Source organism: Acanthaster planci, linkage group LG03 (assembly GCF_054643075.1).
Source record: "Acanthaster planci isolate LZ-2023a linkage group LG03, COTS_SCS, whole genome shotgun sequence".
In the NCBI taxonomy this organism is placed as follows: Eukaryota; Metazoa; Echinodermata; class Asteroidea; order Valvatida; family Acanthasteridae; genus Acanthaster; species Acanthaster planci.
Genome location: NC_141779.1, coordinates 3,313,955 through 3,330,947, shown reverse-complemented (window position 1 = coordinate 3,330,947; position 16,993 = coordinate 3,313,955). Strand labels below are relative to the sequence as shown.

The 16,993-nt window shown below is 43.5% G+C and overlaps 1 protein-coding gene across 6 annotated transcripts in view; it reads right to left on the bottom strand.

Moving 5' to 3' along the window:
• The window catches only part of LOC110986020 (activin receptor type-1-like), a 54,142-nt gene that overhangs the window by 5,541 nt on the left and 31,608 nt on the right, over window positions 1-16,993 (bottom strand). For 3 of the 6 annotated variants that reach the window (XM_022247597.2, XM_022247622.2, XM_087134359.1), the window contains exons 2-5: window positions 4,608-4,789; window positions 4,226-4,367; window positions 3,400-3,617; window positions 786-885 (exon numbers count right to left, since the gene is read on the bottom strand). In XM_022247597.2, coding sequence (XP_022103289.1) covers window positions 786-885; window positions 3,400-3,617; window positions 4,226-4,367; window positions 4,608-4,789 — 642 coding nt within the window. Of the gene's footprint in view, window positions 1-785; window positions 886-3,399; window positions 3,618-4,225; window positions 4,368-4,607; window positions 4,790-7,584; window positions 8,525-16,736; window positions 16,928-16,993 lie in introns of those variants that run through there. The other 3 variants (XM_022247630.2, XM_022247614.2, XM_022247606.2) reach the window with 3 other exon arrangements.

Below are 16,993 nucleotides of genomic sequence, written 5' to 3'. Positions count from 1 at the left end.
ACACTCTCGATTTAAACCTGCAAGAATTAACAGAAAAGAGGACGGAACTAATTATCATTTCAACCACATTTCTTTGAGAATTAAAATCAAACTCTCAATTGACAATCTGCCAAACTGCTTATTGCCCCTGATGGCCTTTCCAGGTGGCCTTACAGCAAATTACCTCCAATGGATTTGGCAGCCAGCCAAACTGGTGATTGACTCTGAACTTGTTTGGCATGTCCAAAAAATGATACACTTTCATTCAAATTCGCTGAAGGTGATGCCTAATCAAAGAGGGAAATAAATTCCTTCAACCTGACACATCTGTAAATGAACGCAAATCTGAAGGAAGAGATGCGCAACTGTGACAAAACTTGCTCAGTGTCATTCATGATTTGAAGTCTTGTCCTTATTATGAGGAGTTGGCCTCCATGAGGTCTTGGTTTATTTTCCAAGGAGGTCCCAGGTCTGGGTGGGGAACAATATACGTGCCGGCCCAGGTCTGGCAGGAACTCTGCAACCTACTTCACGTGTTGGGCCACGAAAGATTGCAAACATGTTCCAAAACACCAAGACAGGAGGAAAGCATGTCCATCTGTGTTCCTGCATATGCAACGCTAGAAACCAGCTGCGTAATTCGGAAAAGACTTCTTGGTCACATAACAAAAACGCAAAACAAAACCAAAGGGGGCAAGCCGCAGACCTGGTTCAAGATTCAATGGTGCGCAGAGTGGGGCGTACATGCAACTCAGTCAGTACGCTGCCTATGCACCAGACTACTGGCTGTTGGCCAGACTACTCACCAACTTGCTCCACCAATGTAATCTGTCTAGCCACAGTCCTCTGGACCAGATAAGGGAGTCCGGAACCGCTGCCAGAAGTGTTTGAATGATCAAAAAGGTCCTGCAAGACATGAACAAAAAGCCAAACTAGTAAATTAAGACTTCCTTTGTCAATTTGCCAAGATTCAGAGCTGTCTGGCCAACACTGTACGTGCACTTCAATGAACCTACATCAACTGAGCTATTGAGTGATGGGGGGTCGGTTCAAGCAATCACCGTCCATCGACTCCTGGTCAATTCTCCCTGGTACTCAGGATATCTTTTGCATACAGGTTGCCAGTAACAACTGACCAGCAGTTCCCAAACTGGTTATTGCTGAAACTTTCCCATGGTTGGCCGTGTCTTAAATTATCGCTCACTGTGTCTGTTCAGGTCATTAGGCATACGCCACAGAAACCAAGATCCTTGGCTGGATGGAGTTCAATTTGACAATTACAATGCCAACCCTGGGAATGTAACAGTCCAACTGGACTGTTTTTGTGTGCATATGTCGCAGTAAATGTTTGAAGGACACTGACACAAGGTTGAACTTATTCACACAAAGTGACTCACGTGTACGGGAACAAGAATACAACAACTCTCTGTTTTTTTGGGTTTTTTTCCGGTGACTTGCGCGTAAGATTCTACTGAAATTCTTGAGCAAAATGAAGGGGAGTGCCAAGAGACCAAGAGGTTGCGGCGCGGGTGCCCCGCTCTCCGGCGAGGATGATATGGGAAATCTGCGGGCAGGCGAAGGGGCACCGGCCTGGCGCGGTCTTCGCGCGGAGGGCCGGGTCGCCATGAAAATTGGGGAGGTGTAGGTAAATGCAATGAAAAACCCACCCGGACCAAACTACACGTAAACCAGCTCAATGTATTCAACAAAATACAGATCACTCCAAACTCCACAATAAGAGAGTTTGGCAAGAAAAATCAAGACTGCCTCGTTGGACAGGGATGAGTGTTCCTTCTGTTAGGATTGTGATATGTATGTCTCATCAATCGTCACTCCCTCCAAACAATAAAGCGCAGTCTACAATGACTAAACAGAAACCAGACTGTGCTTGCATGTCGCAAGCAGGCTAGCGGAACATTGAATACGGATGTGCCCTCCTCCAAGCTTCATTAAAACTCCTGACCGCGATCTGGGGGAATGGCTGGGAGTGACAAGAAAAGGGGGTGACACAAAAAGCAGGGTGGGAGGCCGGCTCGGTTCCAGTGGTACGGCAACCGGTTTAGGACAGGTGATGTCACCAACAGTGCCTCAGGTCAGTGACCAGACCTGGCAGAGAAATGCGGGAGGGGAGGGAGTAGACAAATTGGGTCAGAAGGACTTGGATGTGGGACACCAAAAGCTGACATTGTTTACCGCCAACGTTTACCATCTGCATTGTCTGCCGCTGCCTGTTTTCAACATTACGCTAGTTACAGAGCGTGTTGTATGTGAGGGAAATTTAAGTTCTGGGCCTGAGCTGACAGGAAATTGGAGACTAGGTGAAGGATCAATATATTTACAGCAGAGCCAAATTTAAATTTCACGGAACATTTAAACAGCATGGCTGCACCATCCGGCTGTTGATAGTTCAATAATTCGTGTCACCTCAACCAAGAAGGGGTCTTGTTAATAAATTTAATGCATCATAACAGAAAAACGTTTTTCCCTTTACATAACTGTTACTTGTAGAAAACAAGGCTGTGTTGATGTGTAAAAACAACACTGTTTCAAACATTCAACATAGACACTATTTATTCCAATCAAACCAGCAAACAATGAACAAACCATGTTTTGATTTTTTTTTCTGAAGCACTAGAAATCTTCCACGGCTGTGGCAATGACGCATTCCTTGATGCATCAGCATATCTGCAGATGTCTGTTTCTGACAACTGATCAAAGGTCAACCCTTTCAGAAGTGGCTTTGGGTCAGAAATGTGCTAAGCACAAATGTGTAGCACCCATCACAAGCAACAGATTGATACATCTTACAGATGCCAAGTTGAGATTGTTAATGTACTTTTGCTTCCGATATCAACTGTTTTCACTTTTTGTCAAGTGAACTCAGGGCCATTTTGAAAACTGTTCCATTAAATTTTTTTTTGCAGATGCAAATTTGCATATTTATGAGCAAGAGTGTGATGCCATCTAAGGAAGAATCTAAGGAAGTATTTCAGCTTTCTGCCAGAATTGTGGACATTTTGCTTTTGTAAGTTTTGTTTACCTTGGTGATTGTTTCGGTTCATGACAGTCGGACAGTCAGCCAAGTTTTCTCACTAATAGTTCCGGTTCACAATTTGAACAGAAAACCCTCAGTGTAATGACATCACAGCAAAAGCGCCCTCGTCTCTGGATAATTTCATTTGTTTAAAAACATTTTAATGAATGTAACCCCCCCCCAAAAAAACAACAGATGCCAGATAGTTTTCTGACATTTAAGAGAAGAAAGTTGTACAAAACTCGTTCCCGAGTGAAAGTGGTATCATGGACACTTTTCTATGACGGACATATCAAGGAATCTTTTTACACTACATACAGGTTATTGGGACTTCAAAGAAGAAACTAAGCACACTGCCTCATGATTAAGCATCTCTTCCTACCAACCTTGAGTGTACTGTCGCCGGCAGGCACAGCCCGCAGGTCATGAGGGGCGTGGTGGGCGTAGCCCTCATCACTGGAGTTGAGCTCTCGTAGTCGCTTCTTGTGCATCCAGCGATACATGAAGATGGCAAAGGAGATGCCAATGACCAGGGCCAGGAAAGGGCCGAGGACGGCCATGACGAGGTAGGCGACGTTGTAGGGAAGGGACTCCCTAGGTTCTGCTGCAAATTGGACGCGAAGGGGAAAAACTCAAATCAGGGACAAACTTTCTGAGAGACCACAAAGTTGAAACGGAGAGAGCTTTCCACAGAAGAAAATACACGCATGTTCGCTAATGTGTGATTCATTGATCTACAAAATTATTTCTAGTCGCTGGGACAGAGGGATGTTTGTGTAGATGATGATAGGTTTGACTGGAAAAAAGGAATCCAATTTTTTTACAAACTCAAAGATATTGTATCCGTACCGTTTATTTCCAGCACTACACTGAACATGTTACAATTCAAACGATGGAATGTTATCATTTTTTTGCCCTGAAAAACCGCACCAGTTCTTAACAAGTCCTGTCAGAAGTGGGAAGACTAGTGCTTTTGACTTCCCAAACTTCTGAAACACTCCCTCTTTGAAAAAAAAGCTTAGCCTCTGAAACTGTTGAAAATGCAGTCTTCATTTCAAAAACCCCTGAACATCACTTTCAAAGAGGCACTTGAAGACGAGAGGTTTAGGGTGGTTTAGAGGAAGAAACCAAGACTGTGACGGTACGTGTTACTCTGTTTCTGTACTTCTCTGATTTGATCATGGGCAGCATGTTGGATTGTTTTTCACTCACGTAATGGCGTCGTTGGTGGGACAGGAAAGGTAGGTAATATGTTCTGATTGCACATGTCTCCTTTACAGCAAATCATGACCAAACCTTCCCCGTATTCACTCTTGCAGTACATATGACTGTGCTGTATTGTGATGAAGCAACCCTGGACGTAAAGACAAAGCAGGAAAAAACAAATCGTTGAACAATGTACACTTGAGCTTAGAATCTTTTTTTGTCAATTTTGTTGGTATGTGGCAATTAATGGTTAAATAATTCTGGGCAGATTAAGACAGCTGTGCAAGAATTGGGCAAGCAAATCCAATCTTTCAGTACATGACTGGTATTGAAATCAAAGTCCAATGAACCCTGTGGATTTTTCCGAGTAATCAGCGTATTACTGTACCTTTCTCATGTACTCGAAACCATTGTCGTCGAACCTGAGTGAAGCGTAGCACTGTATGGCATCCGTGCACCGGGAATTCTCACCGTTGCAGGACACGTCGTCACACTCGCACTCAAACCTCGTCTCATTGCTAAAGATGGGCTTGGCACTCTCTTCTGCCATTGTGGTCTCCGTGTTATCACCTGCATTGCAAAGAAATAAGAAAACTCATACCTTTACAAATGCAGGTGCCGTATCCCCAATCAACATTTATATGTCACTTTGGATTGTCTAAAACTTGAACATCTACATTTGACTGATGTCAGTACTTCTGTCAAGAGCATCTGCTAAGACATCCACTATCAAGCTGAGTGTTTCTCTCTATTCTGTGTGTTTTGAACAGTGAGAGTTCCTGAAGAGAAACTCTACGCATGCACAATAAACACGACTGACTAGAGCGTGCGTCGAGTAGCTGTGCCAATTTACCAACATCAAAGCGGGAAATAAGTCGCGGCACCTAAGTGAGCACGTGCCAGTGCTTCTCCCAAAAAACCCTCTTCCCAACTCTGAGAATTTCATCTCCTTGGCAGCATACAAGTGATGGCATCGTGCCGGCGACAAGCCGACGTGAACGGTGAAAAATTCATCCCGCGTAAAACAGGGATTACATCACCACCACAGACCAGACATGATACAACCAAATGATGGCTCCCTGAAGAGCCGAGCATTTGTTTTGAATCTGCAAGAGGTTGGATACTTTCACCTTTCTGGGCCAAGTGACATCAGGGGAATACCTGTGGGCCTGCTCATCTCCGGAGTTGAACACTAACTCCGGCTTAGTCACTTTCATTAACGGCCACCGGGGTTCACGATAAACAAAGCCACCTGATTTCTTCAAGTACATGTAATTTCTTCACTAAGTACACGTACAAGCCTTTGCAGCTTGAGAACAGGTTCCATGTATGTGAGTGTTACAAGTCCAACATGCTGAATCACAGGGTGAAGTCTGACAGAACAGCTGAGGTAAGGTCATCGCCATGTTAGCCTACTTCTCATAAACTGATACTCACTGAAGGCAACTGTGTGCCATTAACCCTGACCCCCTTGGGTGTAAGTAAAATCACATTGAAATTGAAGGATTTGAGACTGTGAGGGGACAAGAGATAAAGATCACACTTGTTCAAGTCTCAAATCAACATTGCAAGAATTCTGACGACTAACTTCTGATTCAACACACAGAGCAACATAACACTGTGCAGAAACTGACATTTTACATGTTTTCTTCTAAGGGGTACAGCAGCCAATTTGGGACACATGAAAGAAAACAACATCTGCTTCATTTTCTTCTGTCCACACATTAAATCATGAGTGATACGCCATGCACTCAGCACATGCACCGTACCATACATGGGCATACCTATACATGTACAAGACATTTCTGCAGTGCCTAAACAAGTACTTGTAAAGCTAGAACTCAACATACTAGCCACAAGTGAAGTACTAAGAACATTATAATCTACTGGTACATGTACATGAGCCTACCAATACATGAAATTTCTGCAGTGCCTAAACAAGTACTTATAAAGCTAGAACTCAACATACTAGCCACAAGTGAAGTACTAAGAACATTATAATCTACTGGTACATGTACATGAGCCTACCAATACATGAAATTTCTGCAGTGCCTAAACAAGTACTTATAAAGCTAGAACTCAACATACTAGCCACAAGTGAAGTACTAAGAACATTATAATCTACTGGTACATGTACATGAGCCTACCAATACATGAAATTTCTGCAGTGCCTAAACAAGTACTTGTAAAGCTAGAACTCAACATACTAGCCACAAGTGAAGTACTAAGAACATTATAATCTACTGGTACATGTACATGAGCCTACCAATACATGAAATTTCGGCAGTGCCTAAACAAGTACTTGTAAAGCTAGAACTCAACATACTAGCCACAAGTGAAGTACTAAGAACATTATAATCTACTGGTACATGTACATGAGCCTACCAATACATGAAATTTCGGCAGTGCCTAAACAAGTACTTGTAAAGCTAGAACTCGACATACATGTAATAGCCACAAGTAAAGTACTAAGAACATTATAATCTACTGGTACATGTACATGTTGGTTACAGTCTAGTAGGTACCGTTCCATGAACAATGTTCTTTATGTTGGTTGATGAAGTCCGCATCATGTCCTTTCTGGATATGTCATGCTGTCCAGTGATAACAATAAGACAATGCACGCGTAACCGTAGACTGAATATAGTGCCCATTGTATCCACACACACATCCATGAAATGTGGAGAAATTGATTCCAACTTTCAGTGCATGATCGCTTTCATATACATGTGTATGTACATGTACATGTACATTACAGTACATGTATCTGGGTAATTCCAGAAATTAGGGGTCCCTTTTTTTTTTCTGTGTCCCTGTCACATCTGGCAAACAATTTTGTAAGTTCAGAACACATTTTCTAATTTCCAAGAGTGATGAACTGATGCAATGACCTGCCAAACAAACAGTAATAGTTTGAAATCAATTCTGGGGATATTTCCATGTCAAATAACAAAGGTCAGATGTAACAGGGACACAAAAATGTCACATGGACCCCTAATATTTGGAATTACCCATCTACAAGTGATACGTGTACATGTTTACATGTATACACTGCATGTATTGTACATGTATGTAGTTCTACACAAACTTTCTACAGGTTGGAGCCAATTAAATATTACATGCACATCTACGATGCACCCACTCTCAAATGATTAGCCATGCCATAACATGATAGCACCTGCATTCAGACTAAGGCCTAACACACTGATAAATTTACATTGCACAAACTACCATTTTCATTACGCCGACTGTAATCAATAAGACTGACCACGATTGCATTTCGAGTCTTGATTACGCCGCTTTTATACCGAGCTGCTTTCATTCGGTAACAAACAAGCGTTCATTGGTATTCTGAGCTGTCTTACCTTTGGCTTTCAGTGTATGCACAAATGGGTTGAACGGCGCCATGGCTCTCCAGAGTTTACAAAATACACCGCCAAATCCTTGAAAATAGTCTTCTAGAGCTTGTTAAATCCAAATGGGGGGAAAGGGTTATAACGACGGGGCGGTTTGACTTTTTAATCTGCGGAGAGGTATGATGACCACACAATTCCTGACGGGGGGGGTCTCTGAAGAGGTCTGGGAGGGAAAGGCGATAGTCAGCGCAGAAATGGAAACCTCAGGAAGGTACATGTACATGTATGAACGCATGGGCGATGATACCGTCGTGTCAAATTCACTCCTCCAGACATGACTTTATCTCGGTCGTTTCGGACAGCTTAGAGATAGAATGATCAAAAAAACCCTTTCAGCGAAACTGTTGCCCTGCTCTCTATGCAAGTCGATGGGCGACTGTCTGCTCAAAACATGAGGAAATTTTTGTCCCTCGTAGGTTGCTGTTACCAATGTGTGTGTGTGTCATCTCCAGCTGCTTGGCAGTAACTGCACAGTTCATTCAGAGAGGATTAACTATGTGTACGGAGCAGCTTTAAATGAAGGCTGTATCATCAGCCCTCGGAGCACAACCATCGTCTCTCGTTAGTTCGTCTCTGGCTTGATTTTGACACACTGGTATGATTTCATCAACCGATGCACAGTTGTTTCTATCGTAGCACAATAGCCATCTACTGAAGTCAAACTCCTCAACGGCAACCTGTACTTCAGCCACTGGTGATGTTTTTGCAACAGACCAAAAAAAGCACGAGGAGAAAAAAAAAAAAATGCCAACACCTGAGGCAGTGTTTCCCTCCACTGAATTTCCCCCTCAGTGAAAACAAACCCCGGCTCTCTTTGTATTGTTGCACGGCAAAGGAAAAGAAGGGGAGACCACACGAGCTCCCACCCTGGCGCAACTTCCTCCTTCAATAGGCTGTAACTGACTGGCTGGGCACCGGGTCAGGTCCACTGTGTGGAAACACAAACACTGAAGCCCCCGCGCGGTACCAGGGATCTTAGGATTACCAGCCCCGGTGGGGCCCAGCACACCTGCCACGGCCCAGCGCCCACTTGAAAGACAGGCAAGAGGGGTAGGCTGAACGGGACGGAGGGCTAACAATGGGTGCCCATTCAGGGCTCTGGCATCCTTGAGCTGAAGCCAATGCACACACACACACTCACACTCGGAGCATGCCGATACAAGAGTCTTGGAGATTTGGAGGAGTGAAGTTTGTTGAGTGCTATGCACTCTTACTGTTCCCCCCCTCCCACCTGGTGCGACGTAAGACTAAGAGATAACCAATAAATCGGTTTTGTCAGTGCCAACAAAGGCCCCCCTACCGATCTAGGTTTCGCCCTTCACAATCCCCCCCAATCTTTTCTTCTCTTCACACCTATGCATTGACATGCAGTGGGACGTGCCAAAACAACACAAAAAAAAGGCAAGATGGGGCTTTCATGCAGGGGCATATCTCTAGAGCTGTTTCCATTGTCTTCGGAGTCACTTTCTTCCCGTACAACACGACTCCAGCGCAAGTGTCTGTCCATGCATTGAACGGATGAATATGCTAGCTGGCCAAGCGTAAACAATGGAGTCTTGTGAATGGTTCGGCTGGGTAATCGTCTTAGTGAAATCAATCGGGTATACACTGTCCAATTTTACCAATCCCTTGAGCAGAATGCGAAGGTGTCTGGCCCCATTGTCAGAGGCGTTGGGCTATTTGCTCCCTGTGTATTCATCAGGTTTCTAATAATCCCCCAACCTGAAACCCAGGAGAGATCGAAAACCTTCAAAAGCTCCCCCCCCCCCGGAAAGTTGAATAACACCAGAATGCATGCAGGTGGTGGACAAAGGGGCCATGAAGATCCGGGTTGGGGCTGGAGAGGGTATGGAGAGGGCTACTTGTGAGGATGGACAGAGGCCATCTTGAGCCCAAATGAGTGGTTTCAAGAGGGTGTTTTTTGGGGGGGATGACTGAATGCATGGAGCCCTTCAACAGTCTTCATGGGTGGGGTGAGACAGTACACAAACCCATGGGAATATTCGATGACCCATCACTGGTGTCCAGATGGAATACCAGCAAAAAGAAAAGCACACATAATAACCAGTGCCAATCAACATCTGACTCAAAGATTCCGCACCCCAAAAAGAGATGCTGCAACTTGTGTACAAGACTACACATACATATATGTGCATGTACAATGCTTATTCCTAACACAAAACTGTGCTATTTTGACATGTACATGAGAGTCTATGGTGAAGTGTGAACAAGTAACAAAATTAACAGCATTTACTGTACATGTACATGTACTTGTCCAGTCAGTGCATATCATGCAGTTTCAACCTCCTCCTCACAGTCAAAATGTGAGAGCATGTAAAACTGAATACATGTGCATATGTACACTGTACAGGTACATGTAGATGTGTAAGTTCTCTTTCTGATAGACACACACACACGAGGAACCCAAAGATCTCTGCAGACTGCTATATGTGAACGTACATGTACATTTACTGTAAATTTGACACAACTCGACCAAGACATCAGTTTCAGGAAACAATACTCCTGCACCTGTGAAACTTGAATGCAATTATTAAATGTAAAAGATCTTGCATGAGCCAGACTTTCTCCTAAGTAAACTAACACGCTCATTTCCTGTACATGTACGAGTACGTTCCCAGAGATTCAAGTATAAAGCTTTCCCGTTCTAAGGGAAGACACTATGGGAAAAACACTTGCTATACAGTGTGTCCATCCACCTACGTCTGAATACATGTATCTCTTTAACTGATGTGAAGCCAGTCTTCCTTGGCAAATGGTCGCACACTTCATCAATTCTTCAGTTTCTGTCATTGCCAGCTCTCCCCCTGTCCCCCATGTGCCTTAGGACAGTCTTTTCCAGCCACTTGGGCTGGGATCAACACTGAAATACATGGACTGCCATCCCCTGTAGCCTCAAGAAACAAGGACGAAGGAGAGAAAGAAAAAAAAAAACCTGACTGACGAACTCACCGAAGCCCAAGAATGCTGAAAGCCAATGACCTGGGATGGCATATTCTCTGTCCAGGTGTTTTTCAAATTAACAAAAACTCTGGAATGTTATTTTGTTACTTAAGGGCTTTCTCTTCTTATCTTAATAAACATGCGGGACCCGCTCAACTCTGTTATGGCCCACACAGGCGAATATTACTGCAATTTCGAGAAAACAATTTTCCTCTACGGATTCGGGGCCACTTAGAAATCACTAGAGTGAAGCGGATGGGGGGGATTTAACTGCATGTGAATGTACGCTGGGGATGACACAGCAAGTGCAAACAATGTGAGTGATCTGTGGAAAATCAATTGAAAGTTGGACTACTTCATCCCTCTTGGCAAGATCACGTACTGATCGCGTACAGGAACGCGAATAAAGTGACTCTGCGAATTTTACTGATCGAGTACAGGTGCACGTATGTGTCTCTTACGTGCTGGGTATTTTTACAAAGGAAAATTACATGTAGGGTTAAGTATCTTGGCAAAGATTCTAGGGTATGGCACTGATATGTATCATGTACATCAGGGTTTTAGCTACGATGGGGGAAAGTGGGAGTGCAACTTGAAGAGCCAAGAATTCATGTGCGAAGCACGCAAACCCAGCGCGCAGCACAAAGTCTGTAACAACCGGTGTCCAAGGCCAACTTGACAGCTTTAGAAGCTTCTTCATATTGTCTCTGGTAGTCTCTGTCGTTTTTGATATTGCATTGCTCGCAAGCTAATACACTGATGTGCATACATACAGGTACTTTCTGTCTGCTTCATTTCACCTTAACAGTCCCAAATCCCCTGATTTTAATATAATTTCAAAAACATCCTAGGGGGGTTAGTTAGGGTTTGATGCCCCCCCCCAAAAAAAGTAGTTCTGCTTCCTATTACGTGGTATGTGAACAACTGTAGGGATGTACCGGTAGGGTAGGAAGGCAGGCAATTCTTTTTCTTGAAGGGGGGGACTTTTTAATTCTGATTCAGTGTGCAGCTGGGTGTGAACTGGTTAAACATAAGAAAGGTTGGAAGCATTTGTTTCAAACAAAATGAAAGGGTACCAGCTACACGTATACAATGTAAGTCAAACAACAATTTGACACATTTTTTTTATTATTTTCAAAAATTCTTCACAATTTCTCCCAATTCCCCCCCCCCCAAAATTAAAATCGGTGGTCATACTGTCTTAATGGGGTAAACTGCTGGTCCAGAAAAAGGAAGCGTACATGTACTAAGGGGGGGGCGGTGCGGATATACATGTTCAGGTACAATGTACATGTAGGTGCATACATGGACACAGGCGCGAGTAGTGGTTACAGAGCCCCATCCCATAGACATGTTATCTGTGTGCACGACACGTATAGTATACATGTACATGTACACTCCCTGTCATTATGCCGTACATAGAGAGCACACTACACTTTGTATGTTAACAAAGAAAATTAATCACATTTCTGGGAGCAAAAGCCTGAATGCTTTCTGGAAGTTTCAGTTTGGTGTGACAAGAAATTAGTGCAATGATCAGTGCACGTATACCGGGTACACTGTATGTATTCACAGCATTTACGCAATCAGGGTTTGCTATGTGAACATCCATATGACTGCACCGGTGGGCCTTCCGGTGAAAGGTGCAAAGGGTGAGGCATGACGCATACCTCGTTACCTTCAAGTATATGGATGCGCAGCACTTGACAGTCATGATACATACATGTCCATGTAGGAAACCCAGGTCTACAACGGAAGGATGTGCCGTAACGCAGGAGACCCGTCCCCCCCTCCATCTCCACCCTCCAGGTACAGTGGATCGTGTCAAAAGGGGAGGGGAGAGGAGAGGGGAAAGATGTCTGGGAGGGTTACTCTTTCAAAAGCTGAAAAAACTACGAATCGACTGCAGACAAGTTGCTCAGTCCTGGAAAGGACCTGCTTAGCTGATCTGGATTACCAGCTCAGCTTGCACTGATGCACTGTGCGCACATGCCCAACTTCTGATGAAACTGTGCACACATGCCCAACTTCTGATGAAACTGTGCACACATGCCCAACTTCTGATGAAACTGTGCACACATGCCCAACTTCTGATGAAACTGTGCGCACATGCCCAACTTCTGATGAAACTGTGCACACATGCCCAACTTCTGATGAAACTGTGCACACATGCCCAACTTCTGATGCACTGGGCGCACATGCCCAACTTCTGATGCACTGTGCGCACATGCCCAACTTCTGATGAAACTGTGCACACATGCCCAACTTCTGATGCACTGGGCGCACATGCCCAACTTCTGATGAAACTGTGCACACATGCCCAACTTCTGATGCACTGGGCGCACATGCCCAACTTCTGATGCACTGTGCGCACATGCCCAACTTCTGATGAAACGTAGTATGCATTTTCACACTTATACATGTACACCCATTTGAAACTATTCCCCCTCCCCTGTTCTCTTTCTTGTTGAGGAGGGTATGCTTCAAATCAAGTCATACGTACAAAGTACATATATTTCAAAGTTATTTGTACTCACCATATTCAGCTGTACAGGAAACCTTACATGCATGTTCACAACTCAATATGTAATATTCATTCACAATTGTTCAGATTTGGAGAACAAAGAAACCATCCGATGTGACCAATCACTGAAGACTGTGCATGGTTGAACGTGCAGGTAACGCTTTGACACCCATGTGTTATGAAAGTGTGACTATCCATAGTGCTTGAGCGATTAGGAGATGAAAAAGATCCAATCGATTAAAAGCACTAAGACTTGCCGGACTTCTAAGGTGAACTGACAATGTAAAGACGCACTGCCGTATGATTGGTCACATCCCGTCTGGTGTGTTTAATTAGGGTCATCATTCATGGCGAAAGCAAAAGATAACGGCGGCCATCAGAACTAATGACTAATCGACATGGTTCTCGCAGATTTGAACACTCTGAGAAATTAATGACTCGTTTGGGCTGATTTATCCTAAACAGAGGTAACTTTCTGTCCTATCCTATTAACGGTTGGAGGAGAGAACACGGAGCAGTTAATAACAACCTGGGGAGTCGGCGAGTCACTTGTGGCTTATATTTTACAGTTAATGTTTCTTTCTCTTGGCAACTGACGCGAAATGGGCCAGGAAACGTTGCCGTTTGTCACGCACGCCGGGACTGAGTGAAAGGCATGGGGGGGGGCTGGCACGGCCCAAGCACAGATCCCCCGCCGCTGATTGAGAGTGCCGATGGTGGTATTACGTTACCGGCCGCCCGGCCCCGATATTCCCAGTGCGGTGGAAACATTATCAGTGCCAGCATCTGCCTTTAATTATTATCATCACTTGTCACCAAAATGCACTCTGGGATAATCTGAAGTAGGTCAAGTGGAGAATTCTTTTCCCCCATCAGTTGGTAATGAATACCAATTTGTCAAGTGGGTGGTAAGCTAAAAACTCTTGATAGATCTTTATCATCGGCTTCTCTTCAAAGAGATCACAAAAGAATGGAAGGTGTAAGACCCTTTTTTGCTTCCACATCTTTCAGCTTGGTTGACAAATTTTAAAGAACAAGTATCACTGCTGTCACATGACATGCAATTACAACCAATATACTACAAAACAACTTTTTCAAATGCTTAACCCTTTTAACTAATTTCAGCACACTATCTACATGTACCTGGAAGTTGTGCCAAATATTTGAATATTTTCTTATTTCTGTAAACATTTACAGAAACAAAGCATACATGTACATGGTTAAATGGGAAGAGTACACACAGTACATGTACTCCTTTTCGTCACCACAATCATTCTTTTAGATCTTTCCTTTCTGAGACTTTGCTAGATCACTTCCCTTTACCAAATGGTGGTTCATTAAATACACAGCAGATGTACATGAACGGAAACAGTCCAAATTTTGTTACTTTCATTATTTAAACGCAATCTGCTCCTAATACACTACTCAAACAAGATAAGGACTGCTTTTTAACTCGTAATTTTTTCCAAGCAATGAGGAGGGTCTAGTTCTTTCATTTATTTGTTTGTCTAAATGGTGTTCTCATTGGAATAAAAAATTTAAAAAAAATTCAATTCAAAAATTGGGGTATTTTCAGCAGTAAAATATCTCATATATAAAAGTGTATACCAAATAAAAAGTGGTTCTTAACTTTTTTAGAGTAGTATATTTAAATTTTCGAATAAGTAATGAGAAAATTCAAATATATTGATTCAGACAGTATGTGTACAAGTACACTTATGTCACCAATTTATCGTGAATTTGGTTTTTTCCTGAAATATGAATGGTTTGCAAACTTTCATTTTAGAGTTTTCCTTTGTCAAATGCAATGCCCCAGTGCACTTTTTCAGGTACATGTAGGCGTACATGTAAGTTCCTCAGATCCTGCTTTCAAATTGAAAACTGAGCAAAGTGGGTTAATACGAACACAAAGGAAATGCGAGCCAAGTATCAGATGACGGCACGATTAACCTACAAAATAAGTTGCATATCCCCCCCCACCGCATTCCGGCATGACTTCAAATAATCTACTCTGCACACCAGCAGCCCTGACAGACATTCCCAGCTCAGCCAGTTTACATTTTGGTTCACCTAACCGCTCTTTTTGTTTTCCATTCAAAAGCCTTCGCATATAGGAAGAAGGGAAAAGGTGGGAGAATGACAGTGCATTCAGAAATTCGGAGGGGCCCACGCACACACCCCTTTCCTGTTTATTCAGCACCTTTAGTCTTGAAACATGGGAGGGTTTCGGTCTCCCTCAAGGGGGCCAGAGAGAGTATTGTCTATCCAGCCGTAGGTCCCTTGCTATTGAGAAAAATTCCCAAAAGGAATGGTTGTGAGCTGTGCCTTGCAAAGGCCCACTTGGATATGAAGCATTTTAGTGGGGCACCTGATGGCACAGGACAAAATATGTTTTCTTTAGACGCCGGGTCTTATGAAAATGTTGGGGGACCTGTTGAAGTGCTCAACAAAAGTTGTTTTGCAAGGTTGCCCGATTGGGGCCCTGGGCAGATTGAAGTGCTAGCAGCACTGGTCGGGAGGTATTTGTCTGGACGAGGTGAAAGTGCCAGACCGGCACAGCAGAGAAATGCAGGAGTTTCAACACTGTGCCGGAAATTCCGACTGTAAACAAGTTGAAAACTCTACAGAGATCACTCTGCTGTGCTAGACGTCAATCTTTTAGTTAGACAATACGTACGAAAACTGTGACATGAATATATGGGTACAAAGCAGTAAATTTATAGCAGTCACTTTCTTGCGGCATGAGAGACATCTCTTTCTCTGGCAACTGGTGACAAAGGTTTTCAGACCTCCGATGATCAAATCAGAGCAGTTTACCATGCACAAAAACGTCAATATTGATTAAATGTAAAAACTGATGGACATTTTAATGCAGAAAATCTCTTTTCTTCTAAAAACACAGGAAAACGCCTTGAAACCGACCTCTTTCCAACAATTCCAATTAAAAGTAAAAACAACAGACAAAGTGAGTTGAAAGACACTGAAGTTATTTCCAGCAGTCAATGGGCATACATGCATCTGATGAGACCAGGGTAAAAAGCGCTAGCCACATATGCACAGGGCCTGCATACGTGAACAAAATTCTTGCAAAGAAACAATGTACAAATGCATACAAATCTTACAGATGATGTCGAAACAGTACGTAATGTACAATGTGCAGTGCATGACTCCCAACATGCATACATTACAGTGTACCGGTGGTAGTGTTAATACATGTACCAGAGCTTACAAACTTGTCCATGTATATGTACACAATGATACATGTAGGTGTGCACGCAGATGGGTCATTCTATAAATTTGGGGTCTAAGTTTTTCTCGTCCCTGTCAAGTCTGATTTTGAATGTTTAGAACTCATGGTTTAATTTCAAAGACTGAATAGTACTGCAAATTACATGTACCTTGCCAAGCAGGTAGCATTAGTTTGAAATCAAATGCAGTAATATATCCTTGCCAAACACGTCAGAGGTAACAGGGAAACGTCACACTCTGGACCCCAAATTTATAGGATGAACCAGATAGGAGGAGCACCCTACCCAAAGCATTCATGACTAAACAAAACCCCTAAAATTCCAAGTTCAGATCACTTTAGAAAGGGAGATTGTTGAGGTAACCTTACCTTTACAATGTGACAAGCATGACTGTTCATCTGGCAATATTGTGCCACTGGATTTAGCCAGGATATGCAGTTACACACTTCCCCTCAGCATGGGGAGAGACGGGAAAAAAAAAATCTCCAACCTGCCCTTCTGAGAAGCCCACCTGCTTAGCCAAGCAGCTGTCACTCACACCAGCCCCACTGTCTGTGCGACTTCTTCCCAAATTGCAAGGCTTCGTATCTCGACTCAAAGCTCAATCCCGGGCCCACCGCGGTCG